Here is a 24,143-nt window from a genome sequence, read left to right as displayed (position 1 = left end):
GGTGTGTGATGTTCCCATGGTTGTTTAATTTGTTTATGGATGGGGTGGTTAGGGAGGTAAATGCATGAATTTTGGAGAAAGGGGCAAGTATGCAGTCTGCTGGGGATAAGAGGGCTTGGGAAGCGAGTTACTTGTTGTTCGCCAAGCTGTAATATAGCACTGGTGGCTGATTTGAGTGAGAAACTGCAAAAGTCGGTGACTGAGTTTGGAAGAGTATGTGAAAGGATAAAGTTGAGAGTAAATATGAATAAAAGTAAGATTACTAGATTCAGCAGGGTTAAGTGACAAGTTAGTTGGGGTGTGAGTTTGAATGAAGAAAAATTGGAGAAAGTGAAGTGTTTTAGATACTGGGGAGTGGAAATGGCAGTGAATAAACCATAGAAGTGGAAGTGAGACATAAGGTGATGGAGAGGGTGAAGGTTCTTGGAGCAATGAAGAATGTGTGGAAAGAGAGAATGTTACCTGGGAGGGCAAAGACTGGGTATGTTTGAAGGAATAGTAGTCCCAATGATATTATACGGATGTGAGGCATGGGTTTCAGTTAACGTTGTGCGAAGAAGGGCGAGTGTTTTGGAAATGAAATGTTTGAGAATACGTGGTTTGAGTGAGTATGTAATGTAAGGGTAAGAGAGTTGTATAGAGATAAAAAGTGTGTGGTTGAGACAGCAGTAAAAGGGTGTGCTGAAATGGTTTGGACATATGGAGAGAATGAGTGAGGAAAAGTTGACAAAGAGGATATATGTGCCAGATGTGGAGGGAACAAGGGAGAACAGGGAGACCAAAGTGGAAGTGGAAGGACAGTGTGAAAAAGATTTTGAGTGATCAGGGCCTGATCAAGCAGGAGGGTGAATGGCATGCATGAGATAATGATGTAGTATACTAAGGTTGACATGCTGTCAACTGACTGAACCAGGGCATGTGAAATATCCGGGGTAAACTATGGAAAGATCTGTGGGACCTGAATGTGGATAGGGAGCAGTGGTTTCATTGCATTACACATGACAGCAATAGAAACAATGTGACCAGATGTGGTCTTTCTACATCAGTTCCTGATGCTACCTCACTAACATGGGAAATGGAGGTAGTGAAATTATCCCAAGATTTCTAGCGGACAAAGCAGACAAAGCATTGCATGTCGATTTGGAAGTCATGTGTCACGATAACACCTAATATTTTCATTTGTGGGATCTAGTCTGTAGGCATCAGAAGATTCTGCACCTAACCATTTGTGGTTGATAATTCAGTCTTTAAAAAGAAATATATATAAGTACATACACTGACATTATGCCTTAGGAGTCCCTTTTATCTTTATGAGGACCCCACAGCACTCCAAAATCTGGTCATGTCTACCAATGAGGATCATAGGTCATAAAGTGTAGTGATGTGTGTGTGTTTGTGTGAAGAGAGTGCAAGGCAATTGAGCAGTATGCATTCACTGTCTTGGTGTGGTAAAGGCATCAAGGGATGAAGGTTCTTAGAACATGCTGTTTATAGTGTTGTATAGATGGTGAAGTCCATGGCATAGATGGGAAATTGTGACTTGTGTTTGTCTGGGGAGTGTAACTTCTGATTGGTGTACACTTGGAGGTTAGGAGTTTATCACCGAGTTGGGATGGAGGTTATTTAGTATGTTTCTGGGTTATTTCACTCTGTATGTATTTGGGAAGTTGGTAGGCGGCCAACGACCATAGAGGTATATTACCAGTAGTACCTGCCTGAGTATCTGGAGGGTTAGTGACAGCTGCATAGCAAGCCAGCACTAAGGTGGTTGTCAAGATGCACACCTCTGACCCACACAGCTATCTTTTCTTTCTGCCTCACCCACACAAGGACCAATGGCACTCTGTCCACAAACATACAAGCTCTCTTTGTCACACATAACTTTGACAACACTTAATTCACACGGCTCATTCTTCGTAACTAGATTTCCCTATGGTGGACACTGTGTGCTAGTTCTGCCTTTTGGCAGAATGTTAAGAGCAATAGATAGAAGCAGTAGGTAGAAACATTTGGTAGAAGCATTAGGTAGGAGCCTCTGCAAACACTGCACTAGACTTGCCCTCTGCCAGTGGCCTGTTAAGGGTGAGGCATTAAAGGCTATAAAGCAGCACTCGAATTCATTAGTTATGGACACTACAACCATGGTCAGCCCCTTGTGGGAGTTTCAGTTGGGGTCAGGCATCAGAGATATGCATAGATAGGCAGACAGATATGTCTGTGAGTAGAAGTCGCTGTAATGAGAGGAAGGGGTAAGCTTTTCATTTCTACTTAAGGGTTAGTAGTTAATTATGGAATAGTTTGGGTGGGAGGGCTGTTGCACAGAATTGAGCAACGAGCATACAGAGGTGGGATTATGTTGGAAGGCTCTTTGTTTTACTGTGTAGCTGCCATGTTAATAATTGTCCCTGGATCCCAATTCCAAAGTTTAGAAGAAGGAGAGGGATTCCTAATCCACTGAGTGAGGTAAATTTGCTGCCCTAATATTTACATTCACATGGATAGTTATCAAAATATGACAAATATATACTCTTATGTTATATTTGCATTGATAGGGTAAAAGACTTACCTATTCTTTGCCTTAAGCATCATTTTATGATAGAATCTGTGTCCATGTAAAATGCTGGACAGGTCAGCTTCATACCGGGAGAAATTTCCCCCAGTTTTTGTTAGGCAGTTTTCATAAAGGTTGTACATATTCAGGCCTTCATTATAAATAATGTCAACTGCTTTGTTAACCTGATAAAAAGTAAGCCATTATTATTATCCTTTGTACTATAGAATGAATGCAAAGCTAATCAGTGAAATAAATTTTTCTGTGGAAGACAGCATATGGTTATGACAAATAGCACAGAAAATATGGAAATGGGGGAAAATCAGAAAACCTTACTTCACTTACTACCATAATCATTTTTCAAGAGTCACACTTTCACACTTTTAAAGTGGCCAAGTTCAACCTTAAATATTTGGGGAAAGGGAAAAATTTCTGTTCTCTGGTGGACACTGCCTAAAGGATGCAAATCAGGCAGCACTGTTCCAACATGGCAGCTAAATCAAGAGAAAATATCAAACTATCCAAACATACCAATCCAGTGTTACTGGACTTTACCTGCTTGTGTTTACACCATGAGTGAAAAGCTACTTTCAGTGAGGCTGTATCATAGTTAGTTGAAAGGCAGTACAGCTGTATTATCGAAGTCAGTAGATGATAGGTAGTACAATCTCTTTGAGCAACTTCTTGCTCCAATGGGGTCCATCTTTCTGCCAGCTCGCGACTGTGGTGCAGCCTTGAAGCTTAAGAAGCGCCATAAAAGGAGTCTTGTGGTTATGAATAATAATGAAGTGCAACCTTTCCATACTGCCAAGTGGTTATATTAAAAAAAACAAATGAAACAAAACGTCATCATTATCATTACTGAGGGTCAATGCAAGACAGGTGTTGATCACAGAAAAGCCAGGTCTACCAGTAATACAAACTACTCTGAGTGGATGATAAAGGGATGTCCTCCATGCCACCTCTGCCAGAATGCAGAAATATTTCTCCACTCAAAATAAATATGCTTCACTCGACAGACTCAGAAAACACAAACTCACTGCATGGCAAGGAAGCTGTTAACCAACTCTCCTAAGGCCAGAAAGCACCCTTGTATTGGTCCAACCATGAAAAATCTTTAGAACACCTGCAAGTCAGGATGATAAACCACATGCTCAGCTCATGACTAACCAAGGTTATCTAATCATACATAAATGAAATGAAGATAAGAATAATTTAATATTTTCCCATCTTTTCCTTTCCAGTTTCTTAATTCTCTGGACATTTCAATTAAGGCCTGGCCTTGAAGTGGACTTTGTCCGTGACTGGAGCTTTAAAAACAAAGTAAAAGAAAAACTAAGAATGCATGAGAAAACATCATTTTAGAAGGAAGGAAAGATTACTCTTAATTAATAAACTTAAAGGCATGTAATAGAATCCGTGCTAAAAGCTGTCTAGCCTGTGTTACAAATTATTCTGCCTATGAAAAAAGACCCGAGATGATTAATACACAATTTTACTTGAACATAAGGATCCAATATTTAATATCTAAACAATGAATGAGGTAATGTGGTAAGTACCAAAAGAATATTTTAAAATTTAGGCAAGTAATTACTTCATCTTACACTTCCAATAATCTGCAAGTTCACTTAGTTCATGCAAAGGGAATAAAATTACATTTCTAAGACTGGTACCTCACAGATACAACTGTGAGGCAGTTCTGGTGCAGAGCATCTACATCATGATGAGTTTGCATGATATAGAAGAGTCACAGTCTCTCATCACCAAGACCACCCTGAACATATCAAGAAGTCCCCAGTGGTCAACTTTGTTTCCGATATCAAATTTTCTGACAAAAATTTAAAGGACAATCCACCAACAACTCAGTCTTCATGACAAGGGCATTACATTAAAGACAAACAACAGTGACATCAATGAGCTGATCAAGTCCCATCAAGTACAAATCACTTCCAAGGAGCTGATCAACCTATCACAGGACAGCAGCCCTGACCCGGAAAAGGAAGATAAGGAGTGGTTACCTTTAATGTTGATAGCTTTCAGCATTAAGTGCTACAGAGAACTGACGACATCAAACAAATTGTACAGATGGCACACAGCTATAATTCAAACCTGAAAGAGACACCTAGTTTTTCTTTAACCTTGACTAGTTCAAGAAAGGCTACACAGATTTGCTGACTAAGTACAAGGGAAAAGGATGGCATAAGAGCATCACCACTTATTTCCAAGAGTTTATCTTACTATGACCACCCCAGCTCCACCCAAACAAGATAATGAACCATAGCTTTCTATGAGTTTTGCCTGGGTCTTATCAGAACTCTATTCATTGTCTAAAGATAACTTTTAAAAAAAACTACCTTTCCTAACCCTCACACCATCACCTGCAAGCTCCTACAACATAGTAATCACTTTAAGGATCTGACCCCTAAAAGATACTCCAACCACCACAATACCTGATATACTGATTTTTTTAATGCACTTAATTTTCTGTTTTGTGCACTGTAGTTACTTTCATATTGAGAAAAATGCATAAAGGAAAGTGTATATATGAATACCTATTGGGGAAAACATGAAGCAAAACTTTGTATAACTTTGGCAAATGCTGAAAGTATCTCAAAATTCTAAACATACAAAGTAAAGTTCAAATATTAACAGTTCTGAAAGTTAACAAGGTGTTCTTTTAATGCATCCACATTAACTTATGAAGGATATCTATACCAAAAGTGCATGAGAGATAATCCCTGGTTTCTTCACTTCAAACCAAACCTAATTCTTGCTGTTGAACTTTTTCATCTGGTTTACAAGTCACATGTTGCTGATGACTTATTGCTGTCCTGGAAGCTTCTCTGAACCACTTACAAATGGCAGATTGTGGCCAGGTAAGTCTGCATCTGACAGACTTCCATAATGAACAAATTACACAAGCCATCTGAGCAATCCATTAAGCACATAAGATTCTTCTCGTATCAATGTGTGTTGGATATCTTATAAGATAATGCTACAGTTTACCACAATGTGATGTCACTTTTAAAGTATATTTATTTGGGGTGCAATTTATTGCATGACTTTTTGTAACTATGGATGAGTATTCAGGCCTCAAACTAGGTGAACACAGTATGAAGGTTCTGCTCTTCATCTGCTTTTGAATGTGTTACTCACTAGCCTTGGAGAAGAGCTATTGGAAAGCAATCATACTTTTTGGTTGGCTAATCTTTGTAATTTGGTTAATTTGTCTTGAGGGAACTGTGGCTAATATGCATCCTTCAGGTTCAGTCAAATATTAAAAGAATGCTAGAATAATGAAACTGGTGATACAACAAAAGATGTCAGTCAAGGCAGTAAAGTTTCCAAGCTCCAATTGAGAATCAAATATAATATTAAAAGTAATCAAAAAAAATTGTGCAATCAAGATTACGCAAAGGTTGTGAGATATTTACTTACAGCTTCAGTACACAAGGGCCAGTAAGCCTTATAAAAGTTGCAGTTTTCTTTTGAAGCATGTCTTCCTTTGCAGCAATGTGTTACCAGTCGAGTCCACAAACTGTAAAGAATATAACTGAACATCTACAAAGTATTACCTAGTTGAACTTATAACTAGTCCTTAAATTATGCAATTCAAGAAAAGTTATCTATGCCAAGTATAGAAAATATTACTTACAGAATATGTGTATATTATCCTTAAGTTAAGGAAAACCCTATAGTAAAGTAGTATTATCGTTTTCTCTAAACTGGTACAGAATGGACCACAGATAGGGTGGGTTGGCAATGATTTATGGGAGCCTTGAAGATTGTGTGGAAGTTGAGAACATTATCTTAGAAAGCAAAAATGGGTATGTTTGAAGGAATAGTGGTTCCAACAATGTTGTATGGTTGCAAGGCGTGGGCTATGGATAGAGTTGTGCGCAGGAGGGTGGATGTCCTGGAAATGAGATGTTTGAGGACAATATGTGGTGTGAGGTGGTTTGATTGAGTAAGTAATGTAAAGGTAAGAGAGATTTTTTTTTTTTTTTTTTTTTGCGTTGTCGCTGTCTCCCGCGTTTGCGAGGTAGCGCAAGGAAACAGACGAAAGAAATGGCCCAACCCACCCCCATACACATGTATATACATACGTCCACACACGCAAATATACATACCTACACAGCTTTCCATGGTTTACCCCAGACGCTTCACATGCCCCGATTCAATCCACTGACAGCACGTCAACTCCGGTATACCACATCGCTCCAATTCACTCTATTCCTTGCCCTCCTTTCACCCTCCTGCATGTTCAGGCCCCGATCACACAAAATCTTTTTCACTCCATCTTTCCACCTCCAATTTGGTCTCCCTCTTCTCCTCGTTCCCTCCACCTCCGACACATATATCCTCTTGGTCAATCTTTCCTCACTCATTCTCTCCATGTGCCCAAACCATTTCAAAATACCCTCTTCTGCTCTCTCAACCACGCTCTTTTTATTTCCACACATCTCTCTTACCCTTACGTTACTTACTCGATCAAACCACCTCACACCACACATTGTCCTCAAACATCTCATTTCCAGCACATCCATCCTCCTGCGCACAACTCTATCCATAGCCCACGCCTCGCAACCATACAACATTGTTGGAACCACTATTCCTTCAAACATACCCATTTTTGCTTTCCGAGATAATGTTCTCGACTTCCACACATTCTTCAAGGCTCCCAGAATTTTCGCCCCCTCCCCCACCCTGTGATCCACTTCCGCTTCCATGGTTCCATCCGCTGCCAGATCCACTCCCAGATATCTAAAACACTTCACTTCCTCCAGTTTTTCTCCATTCAAACTCACCTCCCAATTGACTTGACCCTCAACCCTACTGTACCTAAGAGAGATGTGTGGTAATAAAAAGTGTGTGGTTGAGAGAGCTGAAGGGGGTGTTTTGAAATGGTTTGGTCACATGGAGAGAATGAGTGAGGAAAGATTGACCAAGAGGCTATATGTGTCAGAGGTGGAGGGAACGAGAAGTGGGAGACCAAAGTGGAGGTGGAAAGATGGAGTGAAAAAGATTTTGAGTGATCGGGGCCTGAACATGCAGGAGGGTGAAAGGCGTGCAAGGAATAGAGTGAATTGGAACGATGTGGTATACTGGGGTCGCCTTGCTGTCAATGGATTGAACCAGGGCATGTGAAGCGTCTGGGGTAAACCATGGAAAGTTCTGTGGGACCTGGATGTGGAAAGGGAGCTGTGGTTTCGGTGCATTATTACAAGACAGCTAGAGACTGAGTGTGAACGAATGGGGCCTTTGTTGTCTTTTCCTAGCGCTACCTTGCACACATGAGGGGGGAGGGGGTTGTTATTCCATGTGTGGCGAGGTGGCGATGGGAATGAATAAAGGCAGACAGTATGAATTATGTAAATGTGTATATATGTATATATGTGTGTATATATATGTATACTTTGAGAGGTATAGGTATGTATATTTGCATGTGTGGATGTGTATGTATATACATGTGTATGTGGGTGGGTTGGGCCATTCTTTCGTCTGTTTCCTTGCCCTACCTTGCTAACATGGGAGACAGCGACAAAGCAAATAAAAAAATAAAATAAATATACACCTAAACACAATCACAATATGCTTCATAGTCTCTTTCCAGGTATGATTTCATAATAAAAGTAAATCTTGTTATCTGAAATGCTTGGGGAAATTGGCTGGTTCATATATCACACATTTCAGTTATTCAATTTTTTTCAACATATTAAATAATCTGAAAATTGCCTATCCCTTGCACAAAAATAAATCACATATTGTACTGGTGGATTCTCCTGTTACTTTCAAATTATGTAACTTACACTCATAAATCTTCAGAGCTTTAGACCATAGCTGAAGGTTACTAAGCCTGCTTTTCTTCTTCGTCTCATGCTGTATATATAATGAGAGCAATTTCCCCATCTTCTAACACTTGTGGTTTCCTTGGTGGGCAGTGAAGTAGACCATAGCACTTCAAATATCAAATTTTCTCTGCATTTTTCATGTTGCAAATTGTAGATTAACCCAGGTTATAAGCATGCCCAAACACTGACACTTCTTCACCAGCATTAGTATGTTTTTAAGATTTTTAAAAGGTTCTTTTCCACGTAACTGCTGGTTCTGGGGTATGAGAAGATGATGCTGGATGTTTGGATGCCACATTAACAAACACAAACATGGCAGGTTGCAAGAAAATCACATTAACAGGTATATCCAAACAGCAGGAAGTAGCAACGATCCACACACAAGGGCATTAACTAAAAGACTGACCCGCTGGTGGGAACATGGTTTGCTCCACCCATGACCCAAGCAAACTCCATCTGCCAACCCTCACTAAAGTTTTGGCACACTTTTTACTATAACACTCCCTCTCCAGCATCAGCACGTCATGAGATATCTAACTTCATTTCTACAGCTAGAGAGCTCTGTTTAAATATCAGTTCTGGGGTAGGAGAAAATGTTGCTGGAAGTTTGGATGCCATATTAACAAAACCTAACAGAGTCAGTTACAGGAAAATCACACTAGCAAGTATACCCTAATCACTCAAGTAGCAAAGATATGTATGTACACAATGGTAATAACTGTGAAACTGACCTGCTGGTGGGAAAGTAGCATGCTCCACCCATGACCCATGCTTACTTTGCCAGCAAACTCTTACTGAAGTTCTGGCACACTTTCTACCATAGACACCCGGTAAGTAGCAAATTTTGACCTCATTAAAAGAGGGACTGATAGAATTACGTTCCTCTCATAATAGCAAAATCAAATCACATATAGTAAATCCACCTAAAGTGAGGACTGGGTGTACTCACTTGGCACTAAACCAGGCCCACACAAAGGTGATAATATGACTTTCATTATATTTCTGTTTTAATTAGTAATCTACCATTTCACTAGGGAGTTTTTCTTTGCACAGCATGATGGAATTTCTAGGTCATGCCCACTGTTTAACCCTTAAACTTCACAATTCAACAGAAATGATACTACCCAGTAGAAAAGGCGAACAAAATTCTTGGATTTATAAGTAGACTTTTGAATATAAGTCAATGGGAATCATTCTCAAAATTCAATGGCTGCATCCTATTTTGAATACTGTGCTTAGTTTCGGTTATCCTTCTTGAAAAGAGACATACTGTAAAATGTAGCCCATAAGTTGATTTTTGAACTTAATTCTTTACTTCCAAGAGTAGGGATCAATTTATAGGATAGGTATAAAATGAGTACACCACCTTCATTAGGCTAGAAACATAAGACAACTGCCTGAGTCAGAGGAGTGCAACTTGACAACCACTGAAGTGTTGGCTCACTATACAGCTGTCACTAACCCTCATACCCAGGAAGGTAGTGCCGGTATTATACCTCCCTGGTTGTTAGCTGCCTACCACATGTACCAGGTCTAAATTACTCATTACAGGGTCATAGCTCAGATTTTAAACACTTACATATTTGGTACACACCTGCAGTTTTGTTTCTCCTATTAAACATTTACTTTTTTCATAATGTATATGATTCAGTATAAATAAGAGCTAAAATTATGGAAAAGCACTGTAAGTCTCATCGACAGCAAATGTAATTACCAAATGATCACATGATGCCTCAATACTGGCATGTCCAGTGTTAGGGGGTTGATTTAAACCAACAGCAGGTAAATGCCTGAATCAGAATTTTTGGCAGAAGAAATTAAGGTCAACCAATACACCATGTTGATTTATAAGCTGCAACTTGCAGTAGACAGAATGGGAAAAGTACAACAATGAGTTACCAAGATGATTCCTGGACTGAAAAATAAATTCTATGAGGGTCATTAAATGACTATTCTTTTTTTTTTTTTTTAACTAAGAAGAAGGGTTGTTGGGTTCCTTAGTAGAATAATAAAGGGTACAGGAGTAAGTATAGAAGTCAAGATAGGATTAAGGGATGGCAAAGACCTCCCGATCCTGAGCTAATGCAGCTAAAACGTGCACATGGAACTCATGAACTAAGCAATTCATCTTTCTATCTTAAAAAGAAAAATAAATCTTAACATTAGTAGAAAAGCAGCAGATTTTTTCTATAACTCCTAATATGTAATACAATAACTGGTAATATTCCAACTGCATACAACAAAATATGCTGAAAAGGCACAATCATTTAAGCATTAATTTCTATTTCATTAAATTTTCATTCCTCCCACAGGCAATAATCAGCTTTAAACAAATTATTATAACAATGTTGAATTCACAATGAATACTTACTCATTACCATAGAGGCCATGGTAGTATCCAAAGAAGATGATGGAGTTAGTATTGAGCTTGTAACTAGAGAGGCCATTGCCAACAGCATAACCCTTTAAGTTAATGGTGAAATTCTGCTGACCCTGCAGCACCCTTACTGCCAATGTTGGTACATATATGCCACCATAAGATTCTCCAGTGATGTAGAATTCATTTTTGCGATACTCAGGAAACTGTTGGTTTTCAAATAAGAACAAATACTAAGAATTAGGGAACAGAAAAAAGGTCATGAAATAAAACTGCATCCTAAGCATTCTGCTTGTGACTTACATCCAACATTCATCACATGTTTACAGATGAACTTAACCATGCACTTCATCGATGAATTTTGCAAAAGTAAGGCACTATGAATTCTATACAATTTCACCAATGACACAGCACTGGTGGCTGATTCGAGTGAGAAACGGCAGAAGATGGTGAATGAGTTTGGAAAAGTGTGTGAAAGAAGAAAGTTGAGAGTAAATGTGAATAAGAGCAAGGTTATTAAGTTCAGTAGGGTTGAGGGACAAGTTAATTGGGATGTAAGTTTGAATGGAGAAAAACTGGAGGAAGTGAAACGTTTTAGATATCTGGGAGTGGACTTAATAGCAAGTGGAACCATGGAAGCATGAGTGAGTCACTGTGTGTGTGTGTGTGTGTGTGTGTGTGTGTGTGTGTGTGTGTGTGTGTGTGTGTGTGTGTGTGTTGTCTCTTGGAGTTAAAAAAAAAAAAAGGAAAAAAAAAAAAAAAAAAAAGAGGGCAAATGAGGGGTGGGGTTAGTGTGTATGAGTAACCTTCAGGGAGAATAAGAAAGTATTTTGGAAGGAGGTTAGTGTGGGAAAAACAAAATACCAAATGGGGACACTGGTGAAGGGGTCAAATGGGGAAGTGGTAATAGGTCTGAGAGGAGGAGATGGAGAGAGTATTTTAAAGAACTGTTGAATGTGTTTAGTGATAAGGTGGCAGATGTAGAGTGTTTGGGTTGGGGAAATATGCACAAAGTGTGAAAGTCAAAGAAAGTGGTTTGGTGAAAATAGAAAAGGTTGTGGAAGCATTGCATGAGATGAAATGTAGATAGTATTGCAGGAGAATTTCTAAAGAGAGTGAGTGACTGTGTTGTTAACTGATTAGTTAGGATTTTCCACGTAAATATGGATAATGGTAAGATGCCCAAGAATTGGCAGAATGCATGTATGTATAGTACCACTATGTAAAGGCTTGGGAGAGAGAGAGAAGTGTTAAAACTAGAAAGGTATAAGTTTGTTACATGGGAGAGTGGTGACTGAGGAAGCATGTACAGTTACAATCAAATGTCCTGAGGCTATGGGTGTCCAGCAAAGCCAGTCATATGTAACAGTGGAAACATGTGCACATGCAGTAGAGCTACCAAAGCAATCATCTTAACATATTTCGACAGTTAAAGGGATGGGTTTATCTGCACTTCTATTTTTTATTTTGTCTTATCATGGTTGCAGGCTAGCAAGTTCTTTAATTCTAAATATGAAATTACAATGAATTGTGATACAGACAGAGATGATGGCCAAGCTGTTTGGAATTGTGATTCAGATAGAGATGATGGCCAAGCTGTCTTAAGTAATATACTTACTTTAATTTCAAATAAATTAATTCTCCATTTACTTCCAAAGAAGTGTGGGCTATAGTGTCTACTGGGTTTCACTATATTCAATCACTATTTCATTTGAAATACAAGGCTAATAACAATGGTAAGTATTTACCAGTGCTGCTTATGTATGTCTCTCCTATGATTATGAGAAAAAATGCATGGTGATGACATATTCTGAGAACTCATTTATATACTCCCCTGACAGCAATCTAGGGTAAGTGGCGCCACCATTACCAAGCAAGCTTGGTTGTACCTATGTTTTAAGCTACAGACAATAAGGGCTGGTTTATAAAGATACAAACTTTGTTCTCAGTAGCTAAGGCACTACAACACTGCAATTATTACATTTGAAGATCTCATTCTACATAAAGTCACGTACCTTAACAAAATATTAAGCCCAGAAATTGATTCTACCCTACCTAACCAAAAACATATTTGAGAGTGCAGTAAACTGCTTCAATACATGAAACTGAGAGTTCATGATAACCCAAATACATATCTAGTTCATGGGTATTAAAATAATTTCCCTTCCAGTGACATTACTTATGTTTAAACCTATAACTTGATGACAAACTCATATCTTCAGATTTAAACCCTCTACAACACATCTTTGACAATTTTCTTACAAGAATATTCAGAACACAATTTGACACTCAACAGAAAACTCACCTTGTTTATAAAGAAGTCTTGAAGAGCCAGATAATTGGACAGTGAGGTTTCATCATCGCCAGTGGCGCAGTCCTTGTTGGAGTCATATGACAAACCAACACAGGCAGGTGCTTCTAAGAATAGCACATTAGCCACCTGAGAGATGCCAACACAAATTTTTAGCTTACATGAAAAAAATTCTTCTGATATCAGTTATTATCAATATTTTCATAACATCCTTAGCCAACATGTTTTATCTGGCCAATCCATATTAAATTCAATCTCACCTTCAGTACACTCTTAACTTCTAATATTTTGCTCAGTATATTCACAGCTATCCATCTATATCTCTGACATCTGTTCCTAACTGGAACTTCTTCAATGAGATGACTATGGCAAAAGAGTCTCTACAACTAGTGAACTCCATTGCTGCTTCTCCGCATTTAGCACCTAGCCCTTAACTGGCCACTGGCACGGGGCAAATCTAATGCAGTGTTTGCAAAGGGTCCTACCAAATGTCCCTACTGGCTTCTACTACCTAATGCTCCTGCCTTGTGTTCCTGCCTACTATGTCTACTTAATGTTCCTGCCTAATGTTCTTTCTAACTCTCTATCTATTGCTGCTAACATTTGGCCAAAAGGCATGACTGGTGCATAGTACTCAGCAAGAAAATCTAGAGTTATAAAGAAAGAGTTGTGGGAGTTAAGTGTTGTCAAGTGTTGTGTATGATATGAAGAGATTGTATGTTTGTTACCAGAATGCCAGTAGCTAACTGGGTCAGAAGAGTTCACCTTGACAATCACTGAAGTGCTGGCTCACTATGCAGCTGTCACTAACCCTCCCAATACTCAGGCAGGTTGTACTGGTAATATAACTCCCTGGTTGTTGGCTGTCTACCAACTACAGCTCCTCTAGATATTGAGAAAATATAAACCCTTGAAGGCAAATAACTTGAGAGTAAACCAATGCAAAAAACCATCAGGTTGCTGTTGTTACTGTCCAAGATTTTCAAGTCCCTTGCCTGGCGTGGGTTCCTTTCTTTAGACGTCTGTACGCCCATACCATTGTAATGATCTTCACATCATAAACATTAAAAGCTAATTACTGCATCTGGGATCTATATCAGTATGCTATGACTATTCCAATCAATCTGTAAAACGATGTGGTTTTCTCGACATTTGTTTTCATAAGTTTTAAATTAGGGATGTGAGCAAATGAAGCCATTTCTTTATTTCTGGAGCTCCCTCACTACTATAGGTAATTATGAACATATAGAAATAAAGAAAAGTTTCAGGACTTTATAATGAACTCTTTGTAATCCTAATGGAATGTATGGATTATTTATTTACTTTATTATACTTAATCTCTGTTTCCTGCATCAGCGAGGTAGTGCAAGGAAAAAGACAAAGAATAGCCCAACCCATCATATATATATATATATATATATATATATATATATATATATATATATATATCTTTTTCTTTCTTTCAAACTATTCGCCATTTCCCGCATTAGCGAGGTAGCGTTAAGAACAGAGGACTGGCCCTTTGAGGAATCCCAGAGGACTGGCCCTTTGAGGGAATACCCTCACCTGGCACAATTCTCTGTTCCCTCTTTTGGAAAATTAAAAAAAAAACGAGAGGGGAGGATTTCCAGCCCCCCGCTCCCTCCCCTTTTAGTCGCCTTCTACGACACGCAGGGAATACGTGGGAAGTATTCTATATATATATATATATATATATATATATATATATATATATATATATATATATATACAATGGAAGTAAGGGGAGTAGGGGAGGAATGGGATGTATTTAGGGAATCAGTGATGGATTGCGCAAAAGATGCTTGTGGCATGAGAAGAGTGGGAGGTGGGTTGATTAGATAGGGTAGTGAGTGGTGGGATGAAGAAGTAAGATTATTAGTGAAAGAGAAGAGAGAGGCATTTGGACGATTTTTGCAGGGAAAAAATGCAATTGAGTGGGAGATGTATAAAAGAAAGAGACAGGTCAAGAGAAAGGTGCAAGAGGTGAAAAAGAGGGCAAATGAGAGTTGGGGTGAGAAAGTATCATTAAATTTTAGGGAGAATAAAAAGATGTTCTGGAAGGAGGTAAATAAAGTGCGTAAGACAAGGGAGCAAATGGGAACTTCAGTGAAGGGCGCAAATGGGGAGGTGATAACAAGTAGTGGTGATGTGAGAAAGAGATGGAGTGAGTATTTTGAAGGTTTGTTGAATGTGTTTGATGATAGAGTGGCAGATATAGGGTGTTTTGGTTGAGGTGGTGTGCAAAGTGAGGGTTAGGGAAAATGATTTGGTAAACAGAGAAGAGGTAGTAAAAGCTTTGCGGAAGATGAAAGACGGCAAGGCAGCAGGTTTGGATGGTATTGCAGTGGAATTTATTAAAAAAGGGGGTGACTGTATTATTGACTGGTCAGTAATGTTATTTAATGTATGTATGACTCATGGTGAGGTGCCTGAGGATTGGCGGAATGCGTGCATAGTGAGATTGTACAAAGGCAAAGGGGATAAGAGTGAGTGCTCAAATTTCAGAGGTATAAGTTTGTTGAGTATTCCTGGTAAATTATATGGGAGGGTATTGATTGAGAGGGTGAAGGCATGTACAGAGCATCAGATTGGGGAAGAGCAGTGTGGTTTCAGAAGTGGTAGAGGATGTGTGGATCAGGTGTTTGCATTGAAGAATGTATGTAAGAAATACTTAGAAAAGCAAATGGATTTGTATGTAGCATTTATGGATCTGGAGAAGGCATATGATCGAGTTGATAGAGATGCTCTGTGGAAGGTATTAAGAATATATGGTGTGGGAGGCAAGTTGTTAGAAGCAGTGAAAAGTTTTTATCAAGGTTGTAAGGCATGTGTAGGTGTAGGAAGAGAGGAAAGTGACTGGTTCTCAGTGAATGTTGGTTTGCGGGAGGGGTGCATGATGTCTCCATGGTTGTTTAATTTGTTTATGGATGAGGTTGTTAGGGAGGTGAATGCAAGAGTTTTGGAAAGAGGGGCAAGTATGCAGTCTGTTGTGGATGAGAGAGCTTGGGAAGTGAGTCAGTTGTTCGCTGGTGGCTGATTCGGGTGAGAAACTGCAGAAGCTGGTGACTGAGTTTGGTAAAGTGTGTGAATGAAGAAAGCCGAGAGTAAATGTGAATAAGAGCAAGATTATTAGGTACAGTAGGGTTGAGGGACACGTCAACTGGGAGTAAGTTTGAATGGAGAAAAACTGGAGGAAGTGAAGTGTTTTAGATATCTGGGAGTGGATTTGGCAGCGGATGGCACCATGGAAGTGGAAGTGAATCACAGGGTGGGGGAGGGGGCAAAAGTTTTGGGAGCATTGAAAAATGTGTGGAAGTCAAGAACGTTATCTTGGAAAGCAAAGAAGGGTATGTTTGAAGGAATAGTGGTTCCAACAATGTTATATGGTTGCGAGGCGTGGGCTATAGATAGAGTTGTGAGGAGGAGGGTGGATGTGCAGGAAATAAGATGTATGAGGAAAATATGTGGTGTGAGGTGGCTTGATCGAGTAAGTAATGAAAGGGTAAGAGAGATGTGTGGTAATAAAAAGAGTGTTGTTGAGAGAGCAGAAGAGGGTGTTTTGAAATGGTTTGGTCACATGGAGAGAATGAGAGAGGAAAGATTGACAAAGAGGATATATGTGTCAGAGGTGGAGGGAATGAGGAGAAGTGGGAGACCAAATTGGAGGTGGAAAGATGTAGTGAAAAAGATTTTGAGTGATTGGGGCCTGAACATGCAGGAGGGTGAAAGGCGTGCAAGGAACAGAGTGATTGGAACGATGTGGTATACCGGGGTCAACGTGCTGTTAATGGATTGAACCAGGGCATGTGAAGTGTCTAAGGTAAATATGGAAAGTTCTGTGGATGTGGAAAGGGAGCTGTGGTTTCAGTGCATTATACATGACAGCTAGAGACCGAGTGTGAACGAATGTGGCCTTTGTTGTCTTTTCATAGTGCTACCTCGCGCATATGCGAGGGGAGGGGGTTGTTATTTCATGTGTGGCAGGGTGGCGATGGGAATGAATAAGGGCAAACAGCATGAATTATGTACATGTGTATATATGTATATGTCTGTGTGTGCATATATATGTATACGTTGAGATGTATAGGTATGTATATGTGTGTGTGTGGACGTGTATGTATATACATGTGTATGTGGGAGGGTTGGGCCATTCTTTCGTCTGTTTCCTTGCACTACCTTGCTAACACGGGAGACAGTGACAAAGTATAATCATAAATAAGATAACATAAGTATGTGTCTGTGTATGTAAATGTTGATATGTATATGTATGTATATGCATGTGCATGGGCGTTTATGTGTATATGAGTGGTTGGGCTATTCTTCGTCTGTTCCCTTGCGCTGCCTTGCTGACGGGGTAAACAGCTGTTAAGTATAATAAGAATGATAATAATAATGGGCTAATGGGGAGGTAATAACAAGTAGTGGTGATGCGAGATGGAGTGAGCATTTTGAAGGTTTGATGATAGAGTGGCAGATATAGGGTGTTTTGATTGAGGTGGTGTGTGAAGTGAGAGGGTCTGGGAGAATGGTTTGATAAACATAGAAGAGGTAGTGAAAGCTTTGTTGAAAATGAAAGCTGGGAATGCAGCGGGTTTGGATGGTATTGCAGTGAAATTTATTAAAAAAAGGGGGTGACAGTGCTGTTGACTAGTTGGTGAGGATATTCAATGTATGTATGGATCATGGTGAAGTGCCTGAGAACTGGCGGAATGCATGCATAGTGCCATCGTACAAAGGCAAAGGGGATAAAGGTGAGTTTTCAAATTACAGAGGTATAAGTTTGTTGAGTAATCCTGGGAGATCATATGGGAGGGTATTGATTGAGAGGGTCAAGGCATGTACAAAGCATCAGACTGGGAAGAGCAGTGTGGTTTCAGAAGTGGTAGAGGATGTGTGAATCAGGTGTTTACTTTGAAGAATGTATATGAGAAATACTTAGAAAAACAAATGTGAGCTGTAGCATTTATGGATCTGGAGAAGGCATATGACAGAGTTGATAGAGATGCTCTGTGGAAGATATTAAGACTATATGGTGTTGGAGGCAAGTTGCTAGAAGCAGTGAAAAGTTTTTATCTAGGATGTACGGCATGTGTACGAGTAAGAAGAGAGGAAAGTGAGTGGTTCCCAGTGAATGTCGGTTTGCGGTAGGGGTGTGTGATGTCTTCATGCTTGTTTTATTTGTTCATGGATGGGGTGGTTAGGGAGGTGAATGCAAGAATTTTGGAGAGAGGGGAAGTATGCTGTCTGTTGTGGATGAGAGGGCTTGGGAAATGAGTCAGTTGTTGTTTGCTGATGATACAGTGCTGGTGGCTGATTCGGGTGAGAAACTGCAGAAGCTGGTGACTGAGTTTGGTAAAGTGTGTGAATGAAGAAAGCTGAGAGTAAATGTGAATAAGAGCAAGGATATTAGGTTCAGTATGATTGAGGGACAAGTCAACTGGGAGGTAAGTTTGAATGGAGAAAAACTGGAGGAAGTGAAGTGTTTTAGATATCTGGGAGTGGATTTGGCAGTGGATGGAACCATGGAAGCAGAAGTGAGTCACAGGTTGGGGAGGCCAAAGGTTCTGGGAGCACTGAAGAATGTGTGGAAGGTGAGAACGTTATCTCGGAGCAAAAATGGGTACGTGTGAAGGAATAGTGGTTCCAACAATGTTATATGGTTGCAAGGAATGGGCTATACATAGGGTTGTGTGGAAGAGGGTGGATGTGTTGGAAATTAAATGTTTGAGGACAATATGTGGTGTGAGGTGGTTTGATCAAGTAAGTAATGAAAGGGTAAGAGAGATGTGTGGTTGAGAGAGAAGAAGAGGGTGTATTGAAATGGTTTGGTCACATGGAGAGAATGAGTGAGGAAAGATTGACAAAAAGGATATATGTGTCAGAGGTGGAGGGAACGAGAAGTGGGAGACCAAATTGGAGGTGGAAGGATAGAGTGAAAAAGATTTTGAGTGATCGAGGTCTGAACATACAGCAGAGTGAGAATCGTGCAAGGAATAGAATGAATTGGAAACAGAGCATGGACACAAACTGTTTACAGATAAACAATGACCAGTTTATGCATAACAAATAATACTCCCACAACATACTAGAACAGCAAAGTTTTTAAAAGCACTCCAAAAATAAAGCAATGTACTAGCCTCATCAGTGATGCAACATATTTTCTAAGTCATGCCATTGATGAAAACTGCAAATTTGTTCAGTTCCCTTTGTCCTCTACCTTGTCAACTACTTCTACAGCATGAAAGGAAACATAAAAAGGAGGAGCCAACCAAAGAATGAGCTGATTACCTTGGGGATCAACTGGCATCAGTTCTGCACTCACATTAGTTAAGACCTATCTCCAATAACTTGGAAGAGAAACAATAATTCAAGCAGTAGACTTTCTAAGATATGATGTTAATTTTAAAATCTAGAATGATGTAAAGTACATCATATGGTAGATTTGTGTGAGCAAATGAACAAATGTTATTAACTAAAGCTTATCCAGATCTGAGGACTGCACTAAATATGCTTATGACAACTCTCTCAAGATGCACAAGATGTCTAACCTTCTGTAACTCTATTTCTGGAAAACAGAGACAAAATGAGGTAAAATTCACATATCTGTCTCCTCCTTGTGAACAGGAGGGCCCTCTAAAAAGTATAAAAGCAGCTTATTTTGTTGGTCTTTGAAAGAAGTTAAAACAGTGATAAAATTAGGACTACAGCGTAACCAAGGAGCTTGTGACACAAGTCTTGCCGAAAAAGTGGTCCTAACCCTGTGGCAGGTAGGGGTCCAGACAAAGTGATTCTAACCTTAAAGATAGATGATGGTATTACCCAAAGGTTATTACTGGAGTTTGACCCATCAATTGCATAAGGTGCAGAGTTCTTCCATTTGCCTTGCCAACTGGCTGACTTTAATTTAGTGGATCATTGCACATGTATAAGCATGGTGCAGATGCAAGTACAGTCATGTACAATATATAAGAATATCAATTACCTACAAGCCTATAACCTGTGAGAGGCTATCAAATATATTCCGGACAAAACATTTTTAAAATGAAGAAAAGCATGAACAATTTAAATTTGCTGTAAAGTACTTTCTATTATTCAAAATCTGCATACTGGTACTATATCATCAACTTATATCTGACAATTTGTTTTTATAGATTTACATCACTTACAGTGTTCCATGCAAAGGTGTTCTCCCGCAGAGTTTTTCCATCAGGATTAACAAGATAAGGTCCTAATTCTGCCAAGAGACCTTCCATTGAAGAACATCCAGGCCCACCATTCATCCACAGCACCACAGGATCATCTGCAGGACTGCGTGAAGACTCAACAAACCTGTAAAATGATCAAGTACCTAATAAAGCAATACTACACAACTTTTGAAAGTTTCTGTGATGCAACAGTTAACATCTTTACTATATGAATCACATTAGCTTATCTTTGAGTCCTACATGGGCTGCTAGCTTAAAGCCATTGCAGCAGTTAATTTTTCTCACTGGGGCAGGGATATAAATGGATATGTAACATTAACTGTAGAATAATTCCTTGTTGTACATATCAGCAATGATCTTCACAAACATGGGGCTCCATCTCTAAACTTCCAGTTTCTATCAAATGGGCTTCATTTCCTACTGCTTTCAGCATTACTGTTTCTTCATTTACAATATTGCTCCACTTCTTTATTTCTCTATAACAAGTATTTTCTTATGTGCTTCCTTAACTCTTTTTCTTCCATGGATGACAAATTTATGGTTTCTAACCTGAGTAAATCAACTCACTGAAATTTACTACCAGTTTTGATGTCATTCTGTAATCCTTCTCTCATTCATTCTCGGTGCTTCTTTAACCTTTAAACTCCATAAACAAATTTATGCAAGGTAAGTGACTTCTCTAGACATACTTTTTTTTTTTTTCTTTTTTGCTTTGTCGCTGTCTTCTGCATTTGCGAGGTAGCGCAAGGAAACAGACCAAAGAAATGGCCCAACCCACCCCCATACACATGTATATACATACGTCCACACACGCAAATATACATACCTACACAGCTTTCCATGGTTTACCCCAGACGCTTCACATGCCCTGATTCAATCCACTGACAGCACGTCAACCCCAGTATACCACATCGATCCAATTTACTCTATTCCTTGCCCTCCTTTCACCCTCCTGCATGTTCAGGCCCCGACCACACAAAATCTTTTTCACTCCATCTTTCCACCTCCAATTTGGTCTCCCACTTCTCCTCGTTCCTTCCACCTCCGACACATATATCCTCTTGGTCAATCTTTCCTCACTCATTCTCTCCATGTGCCCAAACCATTTCAAAACACCCTCTTCTGCTCTCTCAACCACGCTCTTTTTATTTCCACACATCTCTCTTACCCTTACGTTACTTACTTGATCAAACCACCTCACACCACACATTGTCCTCAAACATCTCATTTCCAGCACATCCATCCTCCTGCGCACAACTCTATCCATAGCCCACGCCTCGCAACCATACAACATTGTTGGAACCACTATTCCTTCAAACACCCATTTTTGCTTTCCGAGATAATGTTCTCGACTTCCACACATTCTTCAAGGCTCCCAGGATTTTTGCCCCCTCCCCCACCCTATGATCCACTTCCGCTTCCATGGTTCCATCCGCTGCCAGATCCACTCCCAGATATCTAAAACACTTTACTTCCTCCAGTTTTTCTCCATTCAAACTTACCTCCCAATTGACTGGACCCTCAACCCTACTGTACCTATTAACCTTGCTCTTATTCACATTTACTCTTAACTTTCTTCTTTCACACACTTTACCAAACTCAGTCACCAGCTTCTGCAGTTTCTCACATGAGTCAGCCACCAGCGCTGTATCATCAGCGAACAACAACTGACTCACTTCCCAAGCTCTCTCATCCCCAACAGACTTCATACTTGCCCCTCTTTCCAAAACTCTTGCACTCACCTCCCTAACAACATACATGCATCAATTTTCACACCTCGAAATAAAGGCTACTTGCTGGGCCTGGGTGGTGGCTGAGATGGCAGTGCAACATGATATCTACCAAAGGACAGTCACCCTCCAGCCATATTAAAGAAAACAAATCCCAACCAACTTTCTTGGGAAGAAAATGATCAACTTTTTCTTGATTTTAAGGACCAGCCAGATGACCCTGAATTATTTGATGATGATGATCTGTCTTCAGATAGTGTGGAGACTGATTTCATGGAATGACTCTTCTTGCTTTGAAAATGACCATGATAAGGCATCAGAGGATTTTCCTAGCACAAGTGAAGCCAATGTGCTCGTAAATTTTTCACTCTCCTGATGTATTTTGTATCATTATCCATCCCTATGCTTGTGGAAACAAAATTTTCCAGCATTGAAAGTGACCATGATAAGACATTAAAAAATAGTTTCTATTTTTCTATGTGAAAGAAATTTCAATTTTGAAATATGACAGTATACACACTTAAAATTAAGGGGTCTTCAAAGTTGTAGATTTATTTGCAACATCTAATTTTTTCTTTAACTAAATGACTTGGCTGTACATGTAAGATATTATGTGAACATAAACTAGGCTTAGGTCCATATGGATTCCATTTCAATCCACCACAATTCAACCTATGGCTGACATATGCCTTTCTAATGCATCCTTAATCATAGACATGGTATGAGGGGGCAGCAAAATGCAATGCATGAATCTGAAGTGCTATAAGTGAAGCAAGGATGAAAATTACTGCTCTCACATCTACTTGTGACTATGTTCTCAAATTTCATGTCATCTTTGTTCCCCCTCTTGAGTGATAACTCCATTAGATAGTCCTTACAAGATTTATCAGTTTCCTAGGATGTGAATTTGCCCATGTTGTCTACTGAAGAATGACTGTACAAGAAATAATTACGCTCTAAAGAATGATTCTGTTCTTTCCATAATGCCTTCTTTCTTTCAATGCCAGTTACTCTACCTACATTCACTGCCTATACCCACTCTACAGGATGCTACATATCCTTAAACTTCATAGTCTTCAACAAAGATTACTGATTTCTGAACAGCTGCTGAATCATTAGTAAAAATGACAGAAACAAATACTAAGGATGAGCAAAATCTTGCATTTTGTATTGATAAAAGCCCTCCACATATTAGCTTATTTCAGAGCCTTACCTCCCTCACTAAAGAGTAATCTGCTCGTCATAATACCACTGGTGCAGTCAGAGTACGGAAACGATCCTAGATAATGACTTTCCTTTTCTACTATTCCCCTTGTTGAGGGACCAACTAGAGTACTAAGGCAAGCATCACCTCTCAATTACATTCTCTTTGCAGTCAAAGAATTTTCGCACCTGATCCATTCACGAGTATAAAAATCTCGCAGAGAAATTTCATTAGAAAATGGCAGAAAAAGTCTGGTAACCAAAGAGAGTTCACAAACTTCTACATGTGCCATAATGACAGGAGAATAGAAAATGGCTCATAAAATCTACATATAAGAACAGCTTATGTAAAAACTAATCATCAGTACTTACCAATAATGAAGGTGCTTTCCCTCAACCCCAGACAAATATCCACTGAAGTGACGGAAGGAGATATTATGATTGAGTCCAGGGAGGTTTATTATTTCATCTGCGGCAGGGGAACCAAAAGCCCCCACAACCAAACTGGCTACTACAGCCAGAAGCCAATACATCTTTGCACCTGTGAATAAAAGAAGCATTGAATACAGGAAATAATGTATAATACATAATATGTGAGCGAGGCTTAAGATGAAGTTGCCTGAATGGTAAGTTGTGAGTATTTGAAGTTATGTCTGGGTAAGCAGTTGTCTCAAATTCTACCTTTACATCTTTGTAACAACTTTGTAAAGGCATTTGTGGCTGATGTGTAATCCTGATGTTGTAAATGAAGATGGACTTAAATTAATGCTTTGGGTGAAATCATGGATGAGGATGATGGGAGGGTTGCGAATTATTTTAAAAGGTTTGGTTATGTAAGAATTAGCCTTTATTTTCTTTTAAATTAGCCTTTATCTTTTCTTTTTTTTTTTTCA

General features: G+C 39.3%; 1 protein-coding gene across 1 annotated transcript in view; it reads right to left on the bottom strand.

Annotated features, from left to right (window-relative positions):
- LOC139749087 (lysosomal protective protein-like) overlaps nucleotides 1–24,143 on the bottom strand; it is a 30,752-nt gene that overhangs the window by 6,000 nt on the left and 609 nt on the right. The window contains exons 2-7 of the mRNA XM_071662615.1: nucleotides 23,623–23,791; nucleotides 20,279–20,441; nucleotides 13,086–13,220; nucleotides 10,775–10,986; nucleotides 5,990–6,089; nucleotides 2,567–2,736 (exon numbers count right to left, since the gene is read on the bottom strand). Of these exons, the coding sequence (XP_071518716.1) occupies nucleotides 2,567–2,736; nucleotides 5,990–6,089; nucleotides 10,775–10,986; nucleotides 13,086–13,220; nucleotides 20,279–20,441; nucleotides 23,623–23,783 (941 nt within the window). The 5' untranslated portion in view covers nucleotides 23,784–23,791. The remainder of the gene's footprint in view (nucleotides 1–2,566; nucleotides 2,737–5,989; nucleotides 6,090–10,774; nucleotides 10,987–13,085; nucleotides 13,221–20,278; nucleotides 20,442–23,622; nucleotides 23,792–24,143) is intronic.

The sequence above is a fragment of the Panulirus ornatus genome, chromosome 6, assembly GCF_036320965.1.
Source record: "Panulirus ornatus isolate Po-2019 chromosome 6, ASM3632096v1, whole genome shotgun sequence".
NCBI lineage: Eukaryota > Metazoa > Arthropoda > Malacostraca > Decapoda > Palinuridae > Panulirus > Panulirus ornatus.
The sequence above is the reverse complement of the archived record's forward strand: the minus strand, read 5'-3'. Positions and strand labels throughout refer to the sequence as shown.